Source organism: Chrysemys picta, chromosome 11, assembly GCF_011386835.1.
Source record: "Chrysemys picta bellii isolate R12L10 chromosome 11, ASM1138683v2, whole genome shotgun sequence".
In the NCBI taxonomy this organism is placed as follows: domain Eukaryota; kingdom Metazoa; phylum Chordata; order Testudines; family Emydidae; genus Chrysemys; species Chrysemys picta.
In genome coordinates, this window is record NC_088801.1 from 836,893 (window position 1) to 860,905 (window position 24,013).

The 24,013-nt window shown below is 52.3% G+C and overlaps 1 protein-coding gene across 6 annotated transcripts in view; it reads left to right on the forward strand.

The window, feature by feature from the left end:
- Positions 1-24,013, forward strand: part of SLC4A3 (solute carrier family 4 member 3) — a 70,230-nt gene that overhangs the window by 10,258 nt on the left and 35,959 nt on the right. For 3 of the 6 annotated variants that reach the window (XM_065561322.1, XM_065561325.1, XM_065561321.1), the window contains exons 2-8: positions 1,273-1,425; positions 3,052-3,208; positions 7,054-7,385; positions 7,776-7,915; positions 9,855-10,066; positions 19,871-20,022; positions 20,824-21,004. In XM_065561322.1, the coding sequence (XP_065417394.1) occupies positions 1,372-1,425; positions 3,052-3,208; positions 7,054-7,385; positions 7,776-7,915; positions 9,855-10,066; positions 19,871-20,022; positions 20,824-21,004 (1,228 nt within the window). In that variant the 5' untranslated portion in view covers positions 1,273-1,371. Of the gene's footprint in view, positions 1-513; positions 608-1,272; positions 1,426-3,051; positions 3,209-7,053; positions 7,386-7,775; positions 7,916-9,854; positions 10,067-18,352; positions 18,371-19,870; positions 20,023-20,823; positions 21,005-24,013 lie in introns of those variants that run through there. The other 3 variants (XM_065561323.1, XM_065561324.1, XM_042842974.2) reach the window with 3 other exon arrangements.

The window sequence follows — 24,013 nt, forward strand, 5'->3', positions numbered from 1 at the left end:
TATTTTTCCACTGCTACACTGATCAAAACACCCCATAACCAGAGGTGGATTAATTTTTATTGGGACTCTGGGTTCAAACAACATTTGGGCTCCCGGAACTGGGAGGCGGGGGGAGGAGGGTTAGGCCAAGGGAGACATGGCCCTCCCACTTTTCAAAGTTCTGCTGTGAAACAGGGAGAACAGGAGTTCCCGATCTCCCTTTCTCTATCCCATTCAGTATTTTAGCTACTTTTCTCATGTCCTCTCGTCTTCATCTCCTTTCTAAAGTAACAATCCAAATCTTTTCAATCTCTCTTCATAGGAGAGTTTTTTCAGGCCCTTTATCGTACTCATTGCCCATCTCTGACCCCCCCCTCTACATCTACAGTATCCTGTGTGAGATGGGTTGGCTGGTACTGCACACATGATTGTACATTAGGCCACACCATTGATTTACATAAGGGAATTATAATATTTTCTATGTTGTTCTCCTTCCCATCCCTTCTGCTCTTCACATCTTGTTTATAATTCCAGTTGTCCATTGAGCAGGGGTCTCCATTGAGCTGTCTACGGAGCTGCCCAGATCCCTTTCCTGAGTTGATACAGTTCATTTAGAACCCTGGAAAGTGTATGACAAGTTTAAGATTTTTCTTCTAATGTTCATTACTTTGCATTTATCAACATTGAACCACTTGTCCTCGTGTTACCCATTGCCCTAGCTTGTTTAGGTCCCTCTGAAGTTCCTCACAGTCCTCTCTGGAGTTAACTCACCTAATTAACATGGTACCCTTACCCTGCCTACTCCCATCCCACCCTCTCCGCATAATGGCTTTCTTGGTTTATCCTTCGCATTGAGGGTCAACTTATGTACTTGTGCAAAGGCAGATGTGGGAGTGGGGGCACAAGAAGCCTTTTCTCCTCTTGTAAGGACAGAGCACAGGAGTAGTCCCAGTGAGCAGGGACAGCTAAGCCCTTGCTCCCTCCCCGGTATAAGTCATTTGGAAAGGGGCAGAGAGATGTCAGGGCTATGTCCTCCCTTCCACACTGGCTAGTAGACCATGGCTGGCACCAGGCAGAGCAATCTGTGCCAGCCTGATGGAATTCTCCATTTGCTCAGCACAAAATCAAAGTCTTGCACTGCTAGGTTCAGGGGCTGTCCAGTGAGGGGAGGATGTCCTGGCTGAACGGGAGGTACTGAGCCCTTTGCATATGGCAGCCGGTGGAGAGATGAAGGGCCACAAGCAGGTTAGTGCAGCAGGTGACAGATTGTCTTGTCCTGCTCTCTCACCCCAGGTTATGCCACTCTCCAGGTTTGCTGGATGCCTGCATGTGAAAGAGAAAGGTTGAGATTTGCCCAGACTTGGCATGACGGTCCTTAGGTCCTGAACCAACATGGCAGCTGGAGAGTCCCCTCCCGTAGGAGGTGGTTTCATCAACCTGCAGCAGGTGAGGTGGAAATTCAACAGCAATGACTCTGGCCCTTCCTAAGGAGCCCTGTTCTTGCAGGACTGTGTGCAGAGATCTGCCTGTGCTCTGGCCAGGGCATTCACAGCATCTGGGGACATCCTCGTTGGTCTCCCAAGTGTCCCATCTGCTCTGGCCTCAGGCCTCGGTGAGAGCAGGGAGTCAAAGTGGAGAAGACAGTGCACTGCTTGGGCTTGGCTTTGATGGCAGCTGAATAGCTGAAGCCTTTTGAAAGATTCACACTCCCTGCCCTGTAGGGCTGGCTGACGCTGGGTACTGAGGTGAATGACAGTGACAGACGGATGGACGGGCAGAGTCTTGCACTTCTCAGCAGTACCACAGCTTTTCTCCCCACTTCTCCCTTTGTCCCCATCCTCCCCTCTGCCTCGTGGTCCTTGTGGGCAAGGAGAACTGGACACAGCTGGCTACAGCACCCACCAGTGCGCAGTCACACCAAGTGCTCCTTACAGGACAGAGTAGAGGGCCTGCTGGGTCTGGTTTCTAGGGGGCGCAGTCCAGCTGGGGTTCCCAAATCCCTGGGCAGGCCACAGCAGGGTAGCAACTCCTGGCAGCTTGCAGCAGCGCTCCCAGCTGGGCTGCTGGGGCTGAGAGCAGGCTGGGAGTGTGTGGGGGAGGTTGGCTGAGGCCATTTTGCTGCCTATTCCAGTTCAGCACAGACAGATCTGTCACAGTTGGGCCTCCTGTTACCATGGAAACAGAGGAGTCCATAACAGCTCAGCACTGGCATTTCGGGCTATGCTGATAGAAAATTTTACCGGCTGCTTCTGCTTAGGAAGTGGAAGGGGCAGAAGTGCTGGAGCTTAGTGTTCAAGCTAGTGTGGTGGCCTCTGTACAAGGAAAAAGCAGAGCACTGGCGTGTGCATCCTGAGATAAAGGGGCAGCAGGTGAGAGACCCCTAAGGAAACCAGCAGGGTTCAGACACCCCAGAGACTAGGGGCACAGGCCTCATCAGAGAGGGGAGAGTGTGGGGCAGCCAGTGTCATAGGAGCAACTGTGGGGAGGAAGCCTCACCTCTGAGTTCCTCACTCACTGGGCCCTTGAGAGTGGGTTTGAGACCTCAGCCCTCATCCCTATTGCAAGAGGAAGCTCCAGGACACAGGACCACCCTCTCTACAGACCTAAAGGGAGCAGCAGGAATGTAGGGTGAAAACTAGCACAGACTCTGCAGCCGCCTGAGCTGAGCAAGGGGAAGTTCCAGCTAAACACAGGTTATGTTCCTTATCTGTGAGAGCAACTAGGCAATGGGATGGACCCCCACTAGTAGGTGTTGTAAGCACCTTCCCTGGGGAGAGACTGGAGCAGCACCGACAAGGTACTAGTGGCTGTGATGATGAGGAGAGGCCATTGGGATGTGGGGGGGTCCAGGCTTGGGGGCCCTGCTGTGTTTTTTTTTCTGGCTCTCAGTTCAGATTGGGGTTCTGCCCCCAGGTACTTTCATAGCCTGCGTCACTGTGGTGTGAGTAGCTCCACAGTGTTTGCTGCTTCGTGGTAGCTCCTGAGCTCATGCGAAGGGGTGTGCCATTTGTGGGGCCCTGAGATCTGGAGGGCTATACAGGGTTTGATTGCTATCCAGCTGTTTCTGTGCAGGACAGCGATCATGCTGAGGAGGCCTTTCCCCCCGCCGAGGATGATGAGGATTTGGATAAGACCTTGTCAATCAAGAGGTTTGGGGACCTGATAAGCAAGTCAGCATCAAGGGATCTGGAAGAGCAGAGACGCAACTACAGTGAGAGAGATTTTGAATGTATGTAGGTTTGAACACTCTACCCGCCTATGTGCCCACAACTGTCCATCAGACCAAACCCCCCTATACCCTTGGGGCTCAGTCTGGTCTGCAGATCTTAGTAATGTGCTGTTTACCCGCTTCTTGCAGACCGTTAAGGAAGTGGTTGCATATACCCAGTCTCAGCCCCATGCCTGTAGCCCCCATTCTCTGTCAGCTGCTTTTTATTGTCACCTCTTGTGTAAAGGTTTAGCCACTTTCAGTCCACAGGATAGCATTCCTCAGAGGCTGGGAATCCACTCGTCTCCTCACCCTGGCAACTGGGAACAATCACAGCAATTTCCACAGAACTTAAATTTTCTGTTTAAAAACATCTCTTGACCTTATGTCTGTGAAGAAACTTCCAAATGTGGCCTGCAGACAAGCTGCCTTCCTGAATCTGCAGATAGACAGCTCCAAAGCTCCTGGTGCCACAGGTTCAGGCATGCCTATAGGTTTCTCAATAGCAGCCATGAAACTCACCAGAATCATGTTCTATGCAATGGTGTTGTAGCCACGTCTGTCCCAGGATATGAGAGCAACAAGATGGGTGAGGTAGTGTCTTCTACTGGACCTACTGCAGTTAGTGAGAGACAACTTGTGTTGTCTCTCTCACCACCAGAAGTTGGTCCAATAAAAGATATTACCTCATCCACCTTGTCTCTCAGAATCATGTTGGTTTCATTCTGCAACTGCTTGGGGAACAGCAGGAGAGGTAGGCATGGGAGCTGTTCACAGAAGGGCCAGAGCAGCAGAGACTGCCCTCAGCAGCCAGGGGTGAGGGACAGAGAGGGAAGCCAGTAGATTTAGTCTTCTGGCTAGCAAGTGTCTGGCAAATTTTCCAAGCTCTGGTGTTTCACTGCACGTCAATTTCAGTTTATTTTCCAGTTTAGATTTTGTGAGACACAATCTCAAATGTGTTATTAAATTTCACATATATCACACATGCTGCTTTCTGGTTGGCCACTCCTTTGGAATTTCTGTCAAAGAAGCACTGATGTCTCTGTTTGTTATAAACCAAGCCCAACAGCTGCTTATTGCTCATGCTTCCATTTCCCCCGAGCTTCCATATTTTCAAAACATCAGTGCACGCAATCACCTGCACATGGAGTTGCTGAGCACTAACCATTGTGCCTTAAGATGACAGATTCTAACACCTGTATAGATTAGCGATCGAACTTCTACTCAGAAGTATCACCTGCATACACAGGTGTTAGTGCTGGAAGTGTGTGCATGGAGGTGTTTGCTTGTGCCGCCAGGACAGAGGTTTCTCTGAAAAACTGACTCTAGATTTTTAGTGTCCAATATTTTTCTGGAGAGAAAAGGGAGCCTTATTGAGCGGTGATTGAGACACTTATTCCTCTTTCCTTTTTTGGAAGTCATGACCACATTTGTTTTCCTCTAGTCTTTTGATGCCTCTCCACATTATCCAGGACTCTTCAGAACTAATTATCAGTGGGTCAGTAAATTCATGAGCTAATTCTCTTAAGATCCTAGAATGACATCATCTGAGCCCACGGAATTGTATATGTTCAGATTTTACAAACGTCCCCTGAGCCATTGTACAGGCTCTTCCTTCCAGATGGATTGTTCAAACTCCTTTTCTATATTTATCTTCTTGAAGACAGATTTAAAAGGAGTGCTTGAGTATCTGAGCCACCACTGAGGCAGAGCTTTCCAGGTGGACTGGAGATGCCGTGGAGCAGGGAAGGAGAGGACATGCTGGGTGCACACAAGGGGGCAGAGGGACAAGTTGGGAGGAGGTACCAAGGTGCAGGTGAATCATGGGAGAATGTGCAAATCCTGTATTTAGAAGAGAGATGTGGTGGTTTTAGCTCTGAGATGTGCTTTCTTGTTACGAATGCTCAACCCTGACTCAGAAGGCCCAGTGCACAGAGGTCAAGTGTAGAGTTCCTCTCTTCTGGTGGCCAAGCAGGCATATACCAGCCCTTTCTCAGCACTGTTTTGAGATAGAGATTGCAGAATCTCTTGCCCTTGGCAGGCAGCTCAAGCCTTCCATCAGGTCAGTGTTCAGGTTCTTTGTCTCAACTTAACTTGCCACATGATGACCCATTCCAGTTGTCTCAGAGGGGAGCTGCAAAGGGAAGAGACTGGGCCTGCACCTTTGTTTGTGCCTTTATGCTGATGAAAGAGCCCCGATAGCACTGGTGGATTTAGTTCTGTCAAGTTTTTTTTCCCCACTTATGGGTCTTAAGCAATTCAGGTCTTGCACACTCTGGAGACTCTATTGTGAGCAGAGAAGAGCCAAGAGAGTGGAAGCTGGAGCAGCAGCACAAGGCGGATTTTCGGTCTGCCAGCCTGTGTAAAAAGCAACAGAGAGTCCTGTGGCACCTTTAAGACTAACAGATGTATTGGAGCATAAGCTTTCGTGGGTGAATGCCCACTTCGTCAGACACATGCCTGTGTAAAGTGCTTTGGTCCCAGTTTGGTTTTGGGCATGAATAACTCAACTGGCCAATGAACGTTTTGGGTAAAAGAAACTTTTGTTAAAGAATAAGAGCTCTGCTCCTTCAGCTGGCGTCTGAGAGCTCATAATACACGTCCCTGAGGCACCCTTCTGCCTGGCCAAAAAGCTTCTCCAGTAGAACTAGGGCAGGGCAGACTCGACAATCCTGATATTTCTAGGGGGAAAAACCAAGCCCAAAAAACAAACAAAATCCCCCCCACCCAAAAAAAACCCCACCACCACAAAAGGCTTGAAAAACCAAACCAAAGCAAAACTGGAACAACAGTGAACCTGGCCGGCTTGTGTGCAGAGGAGGGGTGCAAGTTCCCATTTTAAACAGTCCTTTGTAGGCCACTTTTCAATCCAAGCAGATTTTATTGGCTTATTATAGGAAAGAGGGGAAAGCCTGAAATAAAAGTGGATTACACAAAATGTGGCAGAAAGAACTGCTGTGTAGATCCAGAGCTGCACACCCTGCGGAGCCACCAGTGTTTTGGTGACTTCCAGCTGCCTCTCTGGCTGTCTCAATGTCTCTGCTCCAAGTCCCACAGAGTCAGTGTGTCTCCAGCAGGTTGTCTTGGGGAGGCTCTCTGTCTCCAGTAAAACCCTGCAAAAGCAGCTTTCCTTTCACGTGGAATGATAAGTTTATGCTTCCTAGTACACCAGTGTGGTGACAATTAGTGTATTTGAGGCAATGCACAGTAATGCCGCTAATTCCTTCTTGTTGCACGGTCCCTGTGACTCCTGTGGCTTCATACCCAGCAAATTCCTTTCTGTGGATTGGTTTAAACTAAAGGCTTGTCTCTTCTTGTTTTTGATCCAGATTTTTAAAAAGTAGCCTTCTATTGGTATCTGCAGGCCCAAGTCCTGTCACACAGGTGACTAAGGACCGGATTTGCACCTGCAGTCAGGTACTGGGCCGCCTACGTAGTTGTGCTCTCGTGGTGCACCTGGAATTAGATGGCCCTAAAAGATGTGGCCTCTAGCATTTTTGTGGACAGAGGAGGGCGGTTTGTAAAACGTCCACCCTACTTCTACCAGGCTAAGGAGCACGGGCAGCCTGTTGGCTTTGAAGCTCTCAGTAGCCCACTGGATGCCCTTCAGGAGTGCCCTCCCCTGCTGTGCAGCGCACCAAGCAGAGACAGCTCCGTCATGGAGTGTAATGATGGGCTAGTGAGGGTTACCGAGCAGGCCTGGCTCATATCCTTGCCACATAGCTAAGGAGGCTTGCTCTGGCCCTGTGGGCTGTCCCCCTGCCCTTGATTCCCCCCTCTGTGCAGTTTCCAGAAGTGGTTTCTGAGGTGCCTGGCGGTGTTTGTCCCTGCTGCCTCCTGCCCCTGACTCTCTCTGTCTTTCTCAGTCCATCGCCAAACCTCCCACCACATCCACCATCCCCTTTCCACCCACCTGCCTCCTGCCCTCAAGTTCCAGAAGAGGCTCTCCCATGCCAACCGGAGGAAGAGGAGAAAGAGAAAAAAGAAAAAAACCTCGGTGCCCCCCTCGGACATCACTCCCACCATCCAGGAAGTGGAGGAGGAGGAGGGGGACAAGGAGGAGGAAGAGGGGGACGAGGAGGAGGAAGGAGAGTCAGAGGCAGAAGAGGCCCTGGAGAAAGAGGTCTCACCAGAGTCCGAGACAGAGGCTCATGAGAAGAAGGACGCTCCTAAGCCTGAGCCCCCTAGCAAACCAAAGGCAAGGTTGGGGTGGGAGGGGCTGGGAGAGTCTGGCAGGCTCCACCACTGGGTGCCGGGGGTCAATGAGGGGTAGGGTCTGGGATGGGCTATGCTCTAGGTGGCGAGAGGAGCTGCGATAGTTCACATTCTGGGGAGGAGGGGCTAGGATGGTCCATATCCTGGGTGGCATAGGTCTGGCTGGCTCTATACTGTGGGTAGCAGTGCTTAGTGGGGAGGGTATGGGATGGTCCATTCCCTGAGTGGCAGAGGGTTAGGTCTAGGATGGCCCACATCTGAGGGGAGCAGTGGGGGGAAGATCTAGGACCATCCTTTCCCTGTGGGGCTGGTCTGGCTTGCTCATGCAGGGCAGGGTCTGGTTCTTGTGCTCAAAGTTGTCTCCTCTCTGCAGTTCACCATTGGGAGTGATGATGAATCCTGCGGTGCCTTGGCTTCTGCACGGTTCCATGTGGAGAAGGAATGTGGCATCATGTCACCGATGCCACACCATGCTGATCTGCTGCAGGAGACGGGCCCGGCCTCTCTTGGCAGGTAGGATGGACTTGACCTGGGCTGGCTGGTCAATCAAAACCTAATATCATCACTGATAACTTTTGCAGATAATACAAAAATTGTGGGAGAGGTAAAGAATAAAGAGGACAAATCATTGATGCAGAGCAATCTGGAGGCCTTGGTAAGCTGGGCGCAAGCAAACAATATGCGTTTTAATATGGCTAAATGTTCCTAGACGCATGAATTTACAAAGAATGAAGGCCATACATGCAGGATGGGAGGGTTCTCTCCTGGGAAGCAATGACTCTGAGAAAGATTTGGGGGTCATGGTGGAGAATCAGCTGAACATGAGCTCCCAGTGTGATGCTGTGGCCAAAGGAGCTAATGGGATCCTGAGATGCACAAACCCAGGAATTTCGACTAGGAGTCGAGAGGTTATTTTACCTCTGTATTCGGCACTGATGCGACCGCTGCTGGAACCCTGCACCCAGGTCTGGAGTTCACAGTTCACGAAGGACGTTGATAAATTGGAGAGAGTTCAGAGAAGAGCCACAAGAATGATTAAAGCATTAGAAAACTTGCCCAGGCAGGTGTAGTGTAGACCTGGCCTAGGCTTGTTTTCTAATGCTTTAAAATCCACATCCTGAGCAACGCAGTTACAATGACCTAATCCCCAGCTTCTCCCACTGACATAACCACCTGCGTGAGAGGTGTAGCTAACTCCCCCGATAGGAGAAGCTCTCCCGTCAGCATAGTAACGTCTTCACTAAAGCACTACAGCGACATGGCCGCACAGGTGCAGCGCTGTGCGTGAAGACAAGCCCTGATAGTCAGACTCCAAGAGCTCAATCTCTTTCGCTTATCAAAGAGAATATTAATGTGTGACTTGATCACAGTCTATAAATACCCATATGGGGAACAGATATTTGATAATGGGGTCTTCAGTTTGGCAGAGAAGGCCTAACACAATCCAATGGCTGAATGTTGAAGCTAGACAAATTCAGACTGGAAATCGGGTACATTTTTAATGGTAGGAGTATTTAATCATTGGAACAACTTACCAAGTGTCGTGGTGTATTCTCCATCACTGACCATTTTAATTCAAGACTGGAATTTTTAAAAAAGCTCTGCTCTAGAATTATTGTGGAGCAGGTCTCTGGCTGGGTTTTTCCGGAGGTCAGACTACATGATCCCAAGGGGTCCTTCTGGCCTTGGAATCTATGAATTCTCCTTTGACTCTGACACAAGAGGCAGAGGCTGGGGACATCCTTGCATCCAAGCTCCCCTTCCTTCCACTTCCCCTTCTCTCTCACCATGTGGGTTTGCCTGAGAAGGAGGGAAGGGTGCCAGCATGTGCCCACCCTGGTCCCCGAATCCCTCACTCGCTCAGCCAGGTGGGCTACAGGACCCAACTGGGGCAGGGTCTGGATACAGCCTTCCTGGTTCCCAGGTACAGATGGTTGCCCCCTGACTAGCCTCCCTTACCAGCAGGGGTATCACCTGGGGGGCCCCATGCCAGGGAGGGAGGAGCTTGCCCTTCCAGCCTGACTTTCCTTTGTGCCTGGTTCCCGACCCACAGGCTGGGAGGCAGCGGGGCAGGCCAGGCCAGGGCTTGTGGACACAGAGCAAGAACTGTGAGCTCATGAGGAAGTTCCATCCCTTGTAAGGAAGGGGGGCTTACCCTGTAGGGGAAGGGAGCAGGAGCAGCATTCACTGGGCCTCGCTTCTTGAAGGGCTAAGGGTGAGCCCCCAGCTGTAGTTTGGGAGTCCCTGTGACATGCCTGCTCCTCAGAAGCTTTTCAGATAACTGGGTCTGAGGTCAGGGCCAGGGGGACCCTTCAGCCCAGACGATGAGCTCGTGAGAAAAGATCTACAAACAAGAGCTCAGACTGGGAACAGCCTCTCCCCTTTCCATCCCACTCCAGTGCTGCCAGCTCTGCTTTGCTGCTACTGCCAGGTTCCCCGTTTGTTTCCTCAGCCTCCCGGGGCCCAGAGAATGTCTGTCTCGGGGATGGGACAGGCGCAAGCCCTGGAGCCAGATGGTGAGCGGGCAGAGGGTGAGTTATGACCTGAAGGAGCGGATGTGCATCGGCAGCATGACCACTCTGGAGAGTGCAGTGTACCAGCGCGTCCCCACCGATGAGGCCGAGGCCCAGATGCTGGCGTCTGCTGACCTGGACGACATGAAAAGTGAGGCCCTGCTTTGTGATATTTAATGTGCCTCTTGTACAAGTGTCATCCACCCTCTGCCCAACCCGTAGGCATCAGGCCTGGGCATTTCTCTCCCCCCCTCCCCGCCCCCCCCGGGCATCAGGCCTGGGCATTTCCCACCCTCCCGGCCCATCCCCCTGGGCGTTAGGTCTGGGCATTTCCCCCCTCCCCTTCTGGCCCATCCCCCTGGGCGTCAGGCCTGGGCATTTCTCCCCCCCCCACAGGCCCATCCCCCTGGGCGTCAGGCCTGGGCATTTCTGCCCCCCCCCCACAGGCCCATCCCCCTGGGCGTCAGGCCTGGGCATTTCTCCTCCCCACCCCCCCTTGCCCCCCATCCCCCTGGGCGTCAGGCCTGGGCATTTCTCCTCCCCACCCCCCCTCACCCCCCATCCCCCTGGGCGTCAGGCCTGGGCATTTCTCCTCCCCACCCCCCCTCGCCCCCCATCCCCCTGGGCGTCAGGCCTGGGCATTTCTCCTCCCCACCCCCCCTCGCCCCCCATCCCCCTGGGCGTCAGGCCTGGGCATTTCTCTCCCCCCACCTCCCCTGGGCCCATCCCCCTGGGCGTCAGGCCTGGGCATTTCTCTCCCCCCCCCCCCCCGGCCCATCCCCCTTGGCATCAGGCCTGGGCCTTTACCCCCAGGCCCATCCTCTTGGTTGTAAGGTCTGAGTAACCCAGTCATACCTTCCCTCCCCACTTTGCGTCATCCCTAAGACTCTGCCATCCCCCTGGGAGCTAAGCCTGGTGGTTAGTCCTCCCATTCCTTGGGTGCAGGGGCCAGGAAACATGTCCCCTGCTGTTTTCCCAGCACTGTGCTGAATTTTGGTTGAAAAGTTGAACCGAAGTCCTGGCAGTTCATAGTGAGTCGCGACAGACCTCAGGGTCCTTGTAGCAGGGGTGCGGTTTTAGCACCCTTGGCCTGACCCAGTTCCACCTGGGGGAATTGCAGTCTGCCTCCCTAGATACCGCCAAGAGTTTCCTTTAGTGACAGGATTTTGCTTCACTTCCTGTCTGAACCTGGTGTGCAGGGGTGCTGGGACTAGGGATGATGAGGGTGTGGCAGCACCCCCTGGCTTGACTGTAGTAATACCCAAATATATGGTTGCCGCTTTCAGCACCCCTGCTATAAAAATGATCCCAGCTCCCCTGCTGGTGTGTGATGTCCCTGTGCTTTGCCCTCCCCTTCTCCCCACCATGAGTCGAGGCTGCCTTTCAGCGAGGTTGGGTGATTCCTGGGGAGCTTGTATCAGTTTGGTGAGTTTGTAAAGTGTTTTGGGGTCTATAGAACCATTCTCATTGTCACACAGGGAGCTGTCCCCTCCTGGTGTGGAATACAGGGGACCTTGGGGAGAGACCCAGGGCCCCAGTTACTAGATGTGCCTCTGACCTATCGGTTTAGACAGTCTCGAGTCTAAACACTTCTTGCAGCTTTGTCTGGAGACCATTCACTGCATTCGCAGGCACCACCCTCTTAACAGTCACTTACTGTCCTGGAATAAGAGACCTCAGCTAGCACTTCTTCCCCATTAGGCCTCCATCCTTACCTGCGGCACCCTTCCTGCTATTCCAGCCCTGGGCTTCTCCCTTCCGCTCTGCTGATGCTCTTCTATCCTGCCCTGCAGTCCTGGGCTCTCTTACCCCTTCCCACAGCTCCGCTAGTGTCCTTCAATCCCAACCCGCAGCCCCCTGCTGCTCTGCCTCGGACTCCCCCCTTCCGCTCTACTTATGCCCTCAGTTCGGACTCCCTCATGTAGCTCCAAGCCTTTCCTCACCTCCCACCCCTTGGCTCTGTGCCTTTTTTCACCTCCATCCTGTTACCCTCTTGATTTTAGGGCTCCATGCATCCCTTAGTTCCAGCCCTCTCCTCTTGACATACTTTCCCAGCTAGCAGTGTCTTTGCTTGCCAGGAGAGTGCCGGTAGTGCAGCAGCCATGTGGGAGGAGCTGTCCTATCTGAGAAAGGGAGAAACCCCCGCTGAAGTGACTCTGAGGGAGCTCAAGCCCAGAATCATTGGATAATTGTTGCCCAGCTGGGACCTGTGACTTGTGTTTCCTGTTGTTTAGAGAGGTACCTGGGGTCCTTTGGGTGCAGCCTGTGTCCTGGGATCTGCCCCTGTGCGTATGTGAGAGCAGATGGAAGAGACGTCATGGAAATGCATGCTCTGGGCCTGAGGACATGGAGAATTCAATAGGCTGCTTTCCAGGCTGGAGAGGGAGGGAGCGAGTCACCAAAGGGGGGAGAGCGGGAGAGGAGCAGGGAGTGCTTCACATGCACAGGGTCTCTGGCCCTCCAGCAGGAAACTCCTCTGCTGATGAAGAGCCCCTTGGCCCAGGGAGCGAGTGGAGAAAGCCCTGCATTACAGCCTTTCCCGCAGGAAACCTCCCCTAGTGGAACCTTTCTTTCCAGGAGCTCATCAGTCCCTAGGGCTGCTGCCACCAGCATCACATGCCTTCCCCCAGCCGAGGGGGACCCAAACAGTGAGGGCATGGTGGTCTCCATGGTGCTACGAAAATCCTGACAGATCATCCAGAGCAGGGACCTTGCTGGGCAGCTTGTCTTCTGGAACTCAGATAAACGACACCAAACTCTGGTCTTGCAAGTGTGGTGCATAGCTCATGAGCCTTGACCCCTGACCTTGCCAAGGACACAATGACGGCCATTCATGATGGAGAGGAGGCAGGAGGGGGTGACATCCCAGAGGTGGGGATAGGCAGCTGCATCCACAACGCGGTCGGCTACGAAGACTTGGAGGAGTTTGCCCTCATTTTTGAAGATTATGATTTATGGGAGGCCATCAGAAACCAGCTGGGTTACCCTGGTGGGGAGCCTGTCTGTAAGTACCTGACCTGCACTGCAGTGAAGGGCTCAGGGCCCTGAACTGAGCGCGCTCTCTCTCTTTCTCTCTCTCTCACTCACACATGCAGAGTGCTGTCTGTCCATTGCTCTGTCTCTCAGAATAGGCGCCCCTGAGTTAGAGTTTGTGGTACACAGCTCCCATCCAGACAGTTCCCACTGTTTCCTCTATGTGCCCCTGTGTCTGAGCACTTGGAAGACGCTGCCCACTGTCTGTGTTGTGTCTCAGGTATTTGTGTAGGCCAGTCACTGTGGTGTTGAGGCATTTCTCTGTCATTGTCTTATCTGAGCAATCCTGGATGCAGATCCGGAGTGGTCTGCCCCACAGCCAGGGAAGATGCAGCTCTGGACTGGAACTTATTGTGGAAACGACATTTTGTCATTTGTCTTTGGTACCAAGCTGGTGTAGCCTGGTGGTCTCAGGATATGCAAAGCCTAGGGCAGAGTCTCAGGCTGTTATGTACGCTATTTGCAGGAATTTGAGCTGGGGTCTGGGATCTAAAGACTAAAGATAGTGGGGAAGGATTCAGTAGTATGTGTGGCCCTGGGTGTGAAACCTGCTGCTGGGCAGCTGGGCAAGGTCCAGTGACTGGAGAAAGAAGAAAGATGAGAAGAGGCATGAAAGAGAGAGGTAGGTGTGTGTGTGTGAGAGAGAGAGAGAGAGAGAGAGAGAATATGCTGGGAGCAGTTTCTTTCTCCTCTCCTTTTGTCATCCCCTTATCCATCCACCCACCTGGTCTTGGAGGCCCTCCCAGCGATTATATAGAAATCAGAGAGCCCAGCCCTAGCTCCTGTTGCCCGTCTCTCCCCAGGGCAGGGTAGGCTGCATGGGTGTTGGTATGTGGGTTTTGTTAGGAGGTGGCTTTACAGTTCAGCCTGAAGCCAGCAGTATTACTACTCCTGTTTTATGGTGGTAGCTGCCCAAAGGCCCCCTCTTGTCCTGGGTGCTGTCCCAGGCCCAAGGAGCTCACAAGAGGCAAGATGGGCTTGTGGTTAAAGCCCTGGGCTAGGACTCAGTAGCTTGAGATTCAGTTTCTGGCTCTGCTGCAGACACTTGGTGTGAGCCTGGGAAACTTGCCCCATCCCCATGTGTAAAACGGCGATAACCCTTCCTTCCTTCCTCTCGCCCTCTGTCCGTCTCATCTCTTTGGAGTGGACATACTGGGGGGCAGGGACTGCCTTGCTATGGTCTGTGCAGCACCCAATGTGCTGGGGTCTTGCCCTTGGCTGACTCCTTGAGGTGCTGCTGTAAAACTGTTGCTAATAACGAAGGTGCTGGGAATGGAAAGCAAGGTGCTTGGTGAGTTGTCAGGCCCATTTTTTGTTACTTCCATTCTTTGAAATGTGATGATTTACACTTGACCCCGGCATTCCCTGGGTTTGTGTGTTTGGTCTCCCCCCACCTTCTTCGGTGGTTTGTCTTTACCAGCAGCGGTTTCTGAGTTGGACTGACTCAGCGCTCAGTCTCTTTGAAAGCTTATCTTAGGGGTGTGTAGGAAGCAAAGACTGGTTTCTTTACCTTCACTGTGGCTTCGGTAAATCCCAGTCACAGCATGGTCAAGCTAGGTGGTCGCAGTCCAGTCACAGATTGGGATGCTTCTGTCAGGAGTTTTTAGTTACTTTGCAGATGCCATCCCTCAGGTTTCGCTGGAGCTGTTGTTTCAGGGAAGAGGAGAACAAACAGTCTTTTTCGCTTGAGTTTCAGCCAGCAACATGCACTTAGATTTGTAGATTCCAAGGCTAGACCACTGTGATCATCTAGTCTGACCTCCTGCATAACACAGGCCAGAGGCCTGCCCCACAATAGTTTCTTTTGAACTAGAACATAATTTTTTAAAAATCCAATCTTGATTTAAAAATAGTCAGTGATGGAGAATTCATCACGACGCTGGGTAAATTATTCCAAGGGTTAATTATTCTCACAGCTAAAAATGTACACCTTATTTCCTGTCTGAATTTGTCTAGCTGCTTCTTCCAGCCGTTAGATCATGTCAGATCTTTCTCTGCTAAACTGAAGAGCCCATTATCAAATATTTGTTCCTCGTGTAGGTGCTTATTGGCGATGATCAAGTCACTCCTTAACCTTCTCTTTGTTAAGCTAAATATATTGAGCTCCTTGCGTCTGTCACTATAAGGCAAGTTTTCCAATCCTTTAATCATTCTCGAGGTTCTTCTCTGAACCCTCTCCAATATATCAACATCCTCCTTGAATTGTGGACACCAGAACTGGGCACAGTATTTCCACAGTGGCCACACCAGTGCCAAATACAGAGGTAAAATAACCTCCCTGCTCCTACTTGTAATGCTTGGATCCATAAGCAGGAGAATTTCATTAGCGCTTTTGGCCACAGTGTCACACAGTGTCACACTGACGGATCATGTTCTGCGGATTATCCACATGCCTTTTTCAGAGTCCCTGCTTGCCAGCATAAAGTTTCCCCCCTTCCTGTAAGTGCGGCCTACAGTCTTTGTTCCTAGATAGATACACTTATATTTAGCCATATTAAAACAAGTATTGTTTGCTTGCACCCCACTCGCCAAGTGCACCAGATCACTCTGTATCACTGACCTGTCCTCTGCATTATCTACCCTTCCCCAATCTTTGTGTCAGCTGTAAGCTAAGGTTCTTGAGGTGCTAGGGAGCTTTGGGCCATGGCTTGACTGTCCGGCACAGGTGCTCCTTGGCTGGTGAAGGCTGGGGGGAACCTGCTGAGTCTCTTAGTGGAGGAGACTCTTGATGACTTCCTTTGGGAGGGACATGTACCAATCATTAGACCTTTGATCAATAAACTGTGTTTGGAAATTGAACATGAGAACGGCCATACTGGGTCAAACCAATGGTCCATCTAGCCCAGTATCCGTCTTCCGACAGTGGACAATGCCAGGTACTTCAGAGGGAATGAATAGAACAGGCAATCATCAAGTGATCCATCCCCTCTCGCCCATTCCCAGCTTCTATCTCACCAGTTATCATCCTGTCTCACACTTCGCTCCTGGCACAATCACAAAAAGGTAGTGATAAGGCAACTACCGCAGTCTCTGGTGTCCTGAGATGTTTCTTTTTACTCCACTCGGGTTGGCTTTAGGCCAGGGTGGGGCAGACGACTGTGCCGAGTCTACACAGAAATGCAGTGCTCAGCAAGCCGGGATGAAAGCCTACAGGGCACTAGCAAGCCACACATTAACTGGCCACGTGGACCTTGTTACTGCACACTAAAGTTCCATAGGTTGTAGCAGCAGGACGTCAGTGCACTAGAGCAGTGGTTCTCAACCAGGGGTCTGGGGTCCCCTGGGGGGCCACGAGCAGGTTCCAGGGGGTCTGCCAAGCAGGGCCAGTGTTAGACTTGCTGGAGCCCAGGGCAGAAAGCCGAAGTCCCACTGCATGGGGGTGAAGTGTTGGGCCCCTGAGCCCCACCACCTGGGGCTGAAGCAGAAGGCTGAGCAACTTAGCTTCACAGAGCCCCCTGTGGCACGGGGCCCTGGGCAACTGCCCTGCTTGCTACCCCTTAACGCCAGCCATGGCTTTTAGATGCAGAAAACCAGTTACTGTGGAACAGGTGGCCATGGAGTTTTTATAGCATGTGGGGGGGGAGGGAGGCTCAGAAAGAAAAAGTTTGAGAGACCCTGCACGAGAGAACTTTTAGTGTGTGGTTGCAGGGTTCACACAGTGACTTAGAGCACACCAGGCTTGTCACGCAGTAGGCCTCTGTTTAGACAAGCCTTAGCCAATAGTCTCCTGCTGCTGACTCAGAACAAGGGCCAGAGTTACAACAGTGACCTCTGATTTTAGGTGCTGAACTTCAGATACCTTGAGCTTGATTTGTGGATGGGCGGAGCACCCAGAACTCCAACTGAAGCCACTGGGATCCCTTCTGAAAAACGGGGCCTGAGGTGCCTCAGGCTGGGTCCCTTACTGAGATACCCAAACCCGTGGCTGTTTTTGGAGGATGTAGGCCCATCTTTGCATGCTAAGTCCTTTAGCTCTGTCAGCTGCCTTCCATCATGGTGACCAGGGGATCCACCGCTCCTAGCAGAGGTAGTGGAGGTGTCTGAGAGGTTCCAATGCTTTCTTCCAAAGAGATCCCAGCAGGCAGTATTTATAGGGAATTGCTCACCTGCCCTGAGCGCCCTCATGCAGAGCCTGCCAAGCTCCATCGTCTGCCCCTTCGTATTCACCGACTACAAGAGGCCACTAGAGGGGTTAGTGAGAGGCTTGGCCTCTTCAGTTTCACAGGCAGGGCCTCGCTGTGGCTTTCCAGGATCCTAGCCCCTCAAGGGAATGATGCCTGGGGCTGTTCCTCAGGTGACCAGTGCAGAATGCTGCCCCTGCTATTGGATTGGGGTTTCCCATTGGGAGACTCACTGTGTGACCTCAGACTTGTTGGGCCCCTGTTGCCACCTGTAGCCAGGGTTGGCGCAACCCATTAGGCGACCTAGACGGTTGCCTAGGGCGCTGCAATTTGGGGGGCGGCGACCGCGGCGGTATTTCTGTGGCGGGACCTTCCGCCGCCTCTGTGGGGCGGTGGCATTTTGGGGCGGGACCTTCTGCCGCCTAGGGCAGCAGAAAAGCTGGCGGCGCTCCTGCCTGTAGCATGGGGATAAATAACCTTTCCCTACGTCACGGGTGTGTTGTGAGATTAAATGACGCTCAAATTCTCCAAGGATGGAGGCGCAGAAATGTATACATCAACAAGTCAGTTTGGTATGTGCCTCGTGAACATAGTGTTAAAAGGTGTATTCACATCTTGTGCCCTCACCTCATACAGATCACACACGCTCATTGCACTCACATACCAGCCACACGCTTCTTTTCACATGCATTCACATCACATCCATATTCATAAAGCACAGTCATGCACAAAGACACACCGTTCTGTCCCGGACACACACCATACAAATAGTGAAATCTGTGTGCATGCACATGAATGCAGAGAGAACATGCGGCCCCCGTGCAGTGCAGCTCCCAGAACACCAGCAGCAGCTCGCTGGCGTCGATGGGCAGTTATTGGCTTCCATTTGATATTCCAGTAATGGAACATGGAGGAGTCCAACTGTCAGCAGGACTCACATCAGCCGCGCAGCCAATGGGGAAAATCCCCACAGGCTCAGTATGGATCTATTCTATCTTTAACGTAGTGACCCAGATTCCCGAGGAGCGAGGCTGTGGTGTGGCTGTCCTGGCGCTGGAGACCTCCTTCCCGTGGCTGGAAGGGGCCCACATTCCCGTGGGTACAGGGGCATAGCGCCGCAAACCGTGGCTGAGGTGCTGCAGCGCCAGTGGGGGCATTGCTTTGCTTTGAAGTCTGGTGCTTTTCACATTCTGAAGGTCAAAGTTCTTGAGGCCCAGCTGAAAGAGGACAGCACGCAGATGCTGCCCTTCATCCCAGGCAGGACGGGGCTGTCCTGAGAGACTTGGAGCCCCCCAGGCAAGGTGACTCTCCTTCCCTGATGTTCCTCTCAGGGGGAACAGATCTTGGCTTCCCCTGCAGGCAGGCCTGGGGAGGCTCCACAGACCCCCACCTAATGGGAAACAGTGGACTGGAGGGCTCCCTGACTAACCTAATCCCCCTTTCACTGCGGCTCATCACCCTGTAACAAAGCCCAGAATTTCATTGCCCTCTTTCATCGGCGTTCTCCAAGGAAGCTTCAGCTTCTCCGCCTCGCAGGGGAGCTTCACCCCTCCACAGCACGCTGTTGTCACAGCACCAATGCAGTCAGAAGGACAGTCGCTGTTCAGGCCTGTTGCATGGGGGTTTATGTCCGCTGTCCCTTTTCTCTGGTATTGCTAATGCTGCCAGCACTGCAGGAGCCAGATCTGAAGTAGATGTAACAGCTAGCACTGACAGCATGCAGTGGTCAACCTGTAATGCAGCCTTGCTGTTCAGGTGTCTTTGAGTCAGCCAGCTGGACGCTGCAAGTCAGAACTGGAAGAGATCATGAAAGCTGCATGACTGATCCCTTGGAAGTCAGGGATTGCTAGAGTTAATTGTGCAGCCTTCACTCTAGCCCCTTGTGTGTTTGCATTATTACACTGCAGCTTTTCACTGCATGATCATGTAACACAACATGTCATCCAGTGTTTTCTGCAGCCATAGATACTTCCACGTGTCACTGGCAGTGGCTGAGGAATCTCTCCCCTCCATGCTACACGGCGGAGTTAGCCACAGTCACACGTAGCATGGCCTTCCTGCATGTGGAGCATTGACGGAAACGGCTTTAAAAAAAGAACCCCAAGCTCTGCAAGGACACACAATCTGATCTTCAGACTCTCCCAGCAGAGCCTAATCAGGCCTAATTCTCACCATGTTACAGCAAAAACCCCACAGACTCAGCCAGGAGAGCCCCTTTCCTGGGTGAGGTTTGTCTCTTGCTCACAGAGAGCAGAGGAACATTAAAATGGAGCACAAAAATACTCTCCCACTGAGGGCTTCTTACCCAGCCCTAGGCATCGTCTCCCTGCGAGGCTGTTCCTGGAGCCACTGTTAGTGCCTGGCAGTCCCTGGGCATTCAAAGGCACTTCTCACTCAGGGCCGTTTCCCTGTCAGATTGTAGCATTGCATTCCCCCATGCTGTGGTGCTGGAGCTGGCCCAGAAGGGTCCAGGACCTTGCTACTCCTGGGAAGTGCATGTGGAATTTCGTCACTCACCTCCTTCTCAGAAATGGGATAACCATTTTACTTGACTTTATATTGACAAATTCATGCTCAGCAGAGTGCAGCTTGGAAAGCGTCATCCCAGCGGGTGATTGTTCTCAAATGTTAGAAACAGCCAGATACTGGGGGCTACAAGAACTTGCCTCGCTGGAGTGTGAGCGCTCCAGCTGCAATGGGAATGCTAGCAGGAGCTGCTGAGACACCTGTGTGTTTGCCTGCCTGCCAGCACATTTCCACTAAACACACCATCCATCTTTCCTTGCTTGCTTTGTCTCCAGGCCACCGCTTTGAAGATAACCCTGGTGTGAGGCGGCATCTGGTGAAGAAACCATCTAGGAGCCAGAGCACCAGAACCAGCAGGAAGATGGTGTCAACCCCATCTATCAAGAAGAAGAAGAAGAAAAAGAAGCTGGACAGGCGTCCTCATGAGGTATACAAGCCACACCCTCTCCGGGTGGCCACAAATCACGTCAGGCCCCCAAAAGCAGGAGATGGGCTTAGAAATAACAAGATTTTAAAAGTAGTAAATGTGGGGTTCTGATTGTTTGCTTTCTGCCTTCTGGTCTTAGGCTTCAGATTTTCAATCTTTTCTCCACAGCCAGGATGGCTAGAAACTTACTTTTTAAAATGAAAGCAGAGATTCTTACAAAAATCATATCCCTTCAAAAGGTCTGGTTTTAAGAAACACATCAAATATCCTGATAATTGCAATAAAATCAGGGGAGTTGGCAGCACAGTAATGGCACCACCCTGCTGAGAGCAGTGACAGGATGGGAGGTCTCTTGGGCAGGGGGGAATCTCTCTTGTCTTGGCCAGTGATTGGTGAGAGAGGCAAAATCTTCACACTAGAGACAATGAGAGCTGCAGGGTAGAACCGTCCCTCCAGGGTCACTGTGTGCTCTGGAGTGGCATATGTGAAAGAATGGGCGCGGTATGCTCTGGTGTTGTGCATTGCTGGGGACTCCTGCCAGCTGTCCCTGGGATATTTGTTCTAACCACTTCTGACACCAAACCTTTCGTACGTTAACGAGTGAGAGAGGACACCATTGCTCCCCATTCCTTTAGGTGTCCTGCGCCTGGGCCAGTTAGCAGAGTCCTTTGGCCCAGTGTTCTCTGCTCAGCTGGTGGAGTGAGGTGAGGACAAGGTGATATCGCTTGTGGAGCCGGTATTGCTGAGGAGGTTCCCCGCTGCTGTTGAGTTGAATGTTTTTGCTTTAACCCCGGGTGGCAGGTGTTTGTGGAGCTGAACGAGCTGGTCATAGATAAGAACCAGGAGATGCACTGGAAGGAGACAGCGCGCTGGATCAAGTTTGAGGAGGACGTGGAGGAGGACACAGCACGGTGGGGGAAGCCTCACGTAGCCTCACTATCCTTCCGCAGCCTGCTGGAGCTCAGGAAGACCATTGCTCACGGTGAGTCTCAGCAGCCTTTGCATGACCGATGGGCTCCTGCAGAGAGAGGACAGGAGAACTGCCCAGGTGAATTTGGGCCTCACCATGGGGGAGACATTTGTAGGGCAGCTGCTATTCATGGGTTCTGTCTCCTTAATAGACACTTCAACAGTGTCTCAACCCAGGTTCTTTTAAGGAAAACTAAGGAAGTGAGAGAGGCTCCTATGGCCTGTGTGATCAGGCTCTGGCATGGGTGTCAGGGTCCCCCTCTGGTGTGCCAGGCCCCATGTCTTATCAGACATGACTGCTGACTCCAAGCACTGGCTGGAACGCGCACCCTGTGTCAGGGCCTGCGCGTTGGGCCAATAAAGAGACCAAAGGGGTTTTGTGTTTTAAAGTTTGTCTTTTCCATAAGAAATTCATGTCCTCTCTAGGCAGGAGACTGTGCAACCTAGATGGGAATTCGTGAAACAGGACACACCATTGCCAAGAGCTGTGCGGTTGTGAGCTGCTGGTCGGAGGTGTTTTGTTGAAATGAATCACATTCTCTAAAGCCCGGAATGGCCTGGGAGCCTCCTACCAGGGCGACACCTCTTCCCCTGGTCCACACGCTCACAGTGGCGCCCAAGCCAGGGCCCCCTCCGTAGGAAAGAGCGGGGGCTGCTGGCAGGGCATTCTCTGGGTGAAGCTATTGACTTTGGAACTCGCTGCCCCTGGTCTGGAACAGTCTGAGTCAGCTGGCAGCCCCTGCGTGAGCAAGCATTTGGGCAGGGGGTGGGGGTGGGTTATTGGAGCAATGGGGCTGGGAGACTGGTGTGGGCCATGTTGGCTGCCTGGGGCTCAGTGCGTTTGTGTTGGGGCAAGAGTGGCAAATATGCTGCTCTTTTAGCACTGACATGACTTTGTATTGTATCTTGTAATGAAAGGTACCCAGAGCCCAGATGTAACAGGATGGCACTTCATCCTGCCCGAAAGGGGGTAGGCAGGCAGGGTGAGGTGATACTCTGCCTCTGCACAGAGAGGACTGGGGAAATGGGCTGAACAATCCTGAGGGAGGAGCCCTAGGACCAGCCTTGCCGACGGAGAAGGTCTGAGCTGAATTTATTTCTATGCTCTGGGAAGAGGAAGACTGCGCTGTTCCTAGCATCCAGACTAGGTGGGAGAGCAAGTTGGAGAGGCCTCTACCCACCCAGGAGAGGCGTTCTTTAGGTGTATTGGATTTAAATGTTCTGTACAAGAGTATCTCCACAGAAACATACACCTGCTAGAACCCTCCCACAGTACCAGGACCCTGGAGGTCGCTCTGGGAGACACATGTAAGGGTATTCAGAAAAAGCCCCAAAACAAACTAAAATGTTACTGCAGAAACACGAGTCTGAACACGTCTGAAATGATACAGGCCCGTGCTTCAGAATAACATGAGGGGAACTTCAGACAGACTGTAAAAGTATGGCAATAAAACGCTTCTCAGGTTTTCTAGGCCTGAAAGAAACGACTAGCAACATAGCCTCCCAATACACTGTTTCTAAAACTCTTCAGTGCTGTGATCCAGCTGCAGTGCTGCAGACAAACCCTCTGCACATGGGAACTTCACCCCCAACAGCAGCCAAGCAGGACCTGCCAGTTCCCCCTACTCATTGACACCCACAACAGAACACTCCTGCTGCCACCTCAGCCAGTGCAGCAAACGCCCGCTTTGCCCCGTAACCGAGCGCAGCTGGCCCTCCTGGCTCTTCCCTCTGCAAGGCTCAGATAAAGTCACTCTGAGACCCTCTGGGTCGGAAACTACTGGTGCTTTTATTTACAAGTTTGTGCTCCCACCAGCTTCTCACCATACAGCTTATACAGCTCTGGGTTCCTTGTGTCTGAACCCAGGGGGGAAGGGCTTTCTGCCTGCCTGCCTGCACTCCCTCACTCTCCTCCATCCCACCACCCCGCCGCCTTCTTCCCAGCCTCTTCTATATCCCTGGGCTGATTGGGCTGGCAGCTGGCTCTCATTCCCCAGTTAGGGCAGGCTCTTTCCAGCCAGCCCCTTTATAATGGGGCTGGCGTGGCAGGGGGCTGATTCTGCACTCTTTCTAATCAGCACCTTGTCACAGCCCCCCACCACAAAGCACAAGTGGGTCAGCAGCTAACCCCAAATGCAAGCATGGCCCATTCCTCCAGCCTGGGTCCCCAAGGGCAGCAGCCCTGACTCCAGGGGCAGGGCAGTTTGCTCCCTGGGCAAAGTGAACAATGCTCAAGCTGCTAGACCCTGTCAGGAAACCCCAGTCGCGGAGTGACTGGGACGCACAAATCCAAACCAGTGACAGACGGGTCTGGGCAGAACTACACCGACTCTCCCCCGATACAGACTCTCTGTGCAGAGGGAAACCAGGAGACACAAAGCCCTGACCAAGCCCAGAGAGGGCAACTGGGCAGCCAGCAGGACAGAGGAGAGACAGGGACAGACACTGGCATGGACTCCTGGGCCCAGAAAAAGGGAAAGAGCTTTCCTTAATTTGCTGGGGATGGTCCCAGACTCAAAATCCCCAAGTGATGAGGAAACTGTGTCCAACCCTGGGCGATGGAGAGAGATGCAGAGATGGCACTTCACAGCCACCACCTCTGAGTCAGGAACAGAAACTAATGACTAAGGTTAAGGTTTTGTCACAGTTATTTTTAGTAAAGGTCCCAGGAAGGTCGTGGGCAATAAACAAAAATTCACAGAAGCCCGTGACCTGTCTGTGACTTTTACTAAAAATAATGGGGGAGAGGGGGGACTAACAGCTCCAGTCCCTGCTGCCCATGGTGGCTCGGTGCTGCGGGGCCACTCCCACCCCAGGACATGGGGCTGAAGTTGTAGCAGAAAATGTCTCAGAGGTCTCTCAAAGTCACAGAATCCATGTGACACAATCTTATCCTTAGTAATGACAGAGGATCATGGGAGCAAGCCCTGAAGGCTGCATGAAGCCCCATAATGTTTAATTTAATTATTTTTTTAAATTAATGGAGATATCCCATCTCCTAGAACTGGAAGAGACCTTGAAA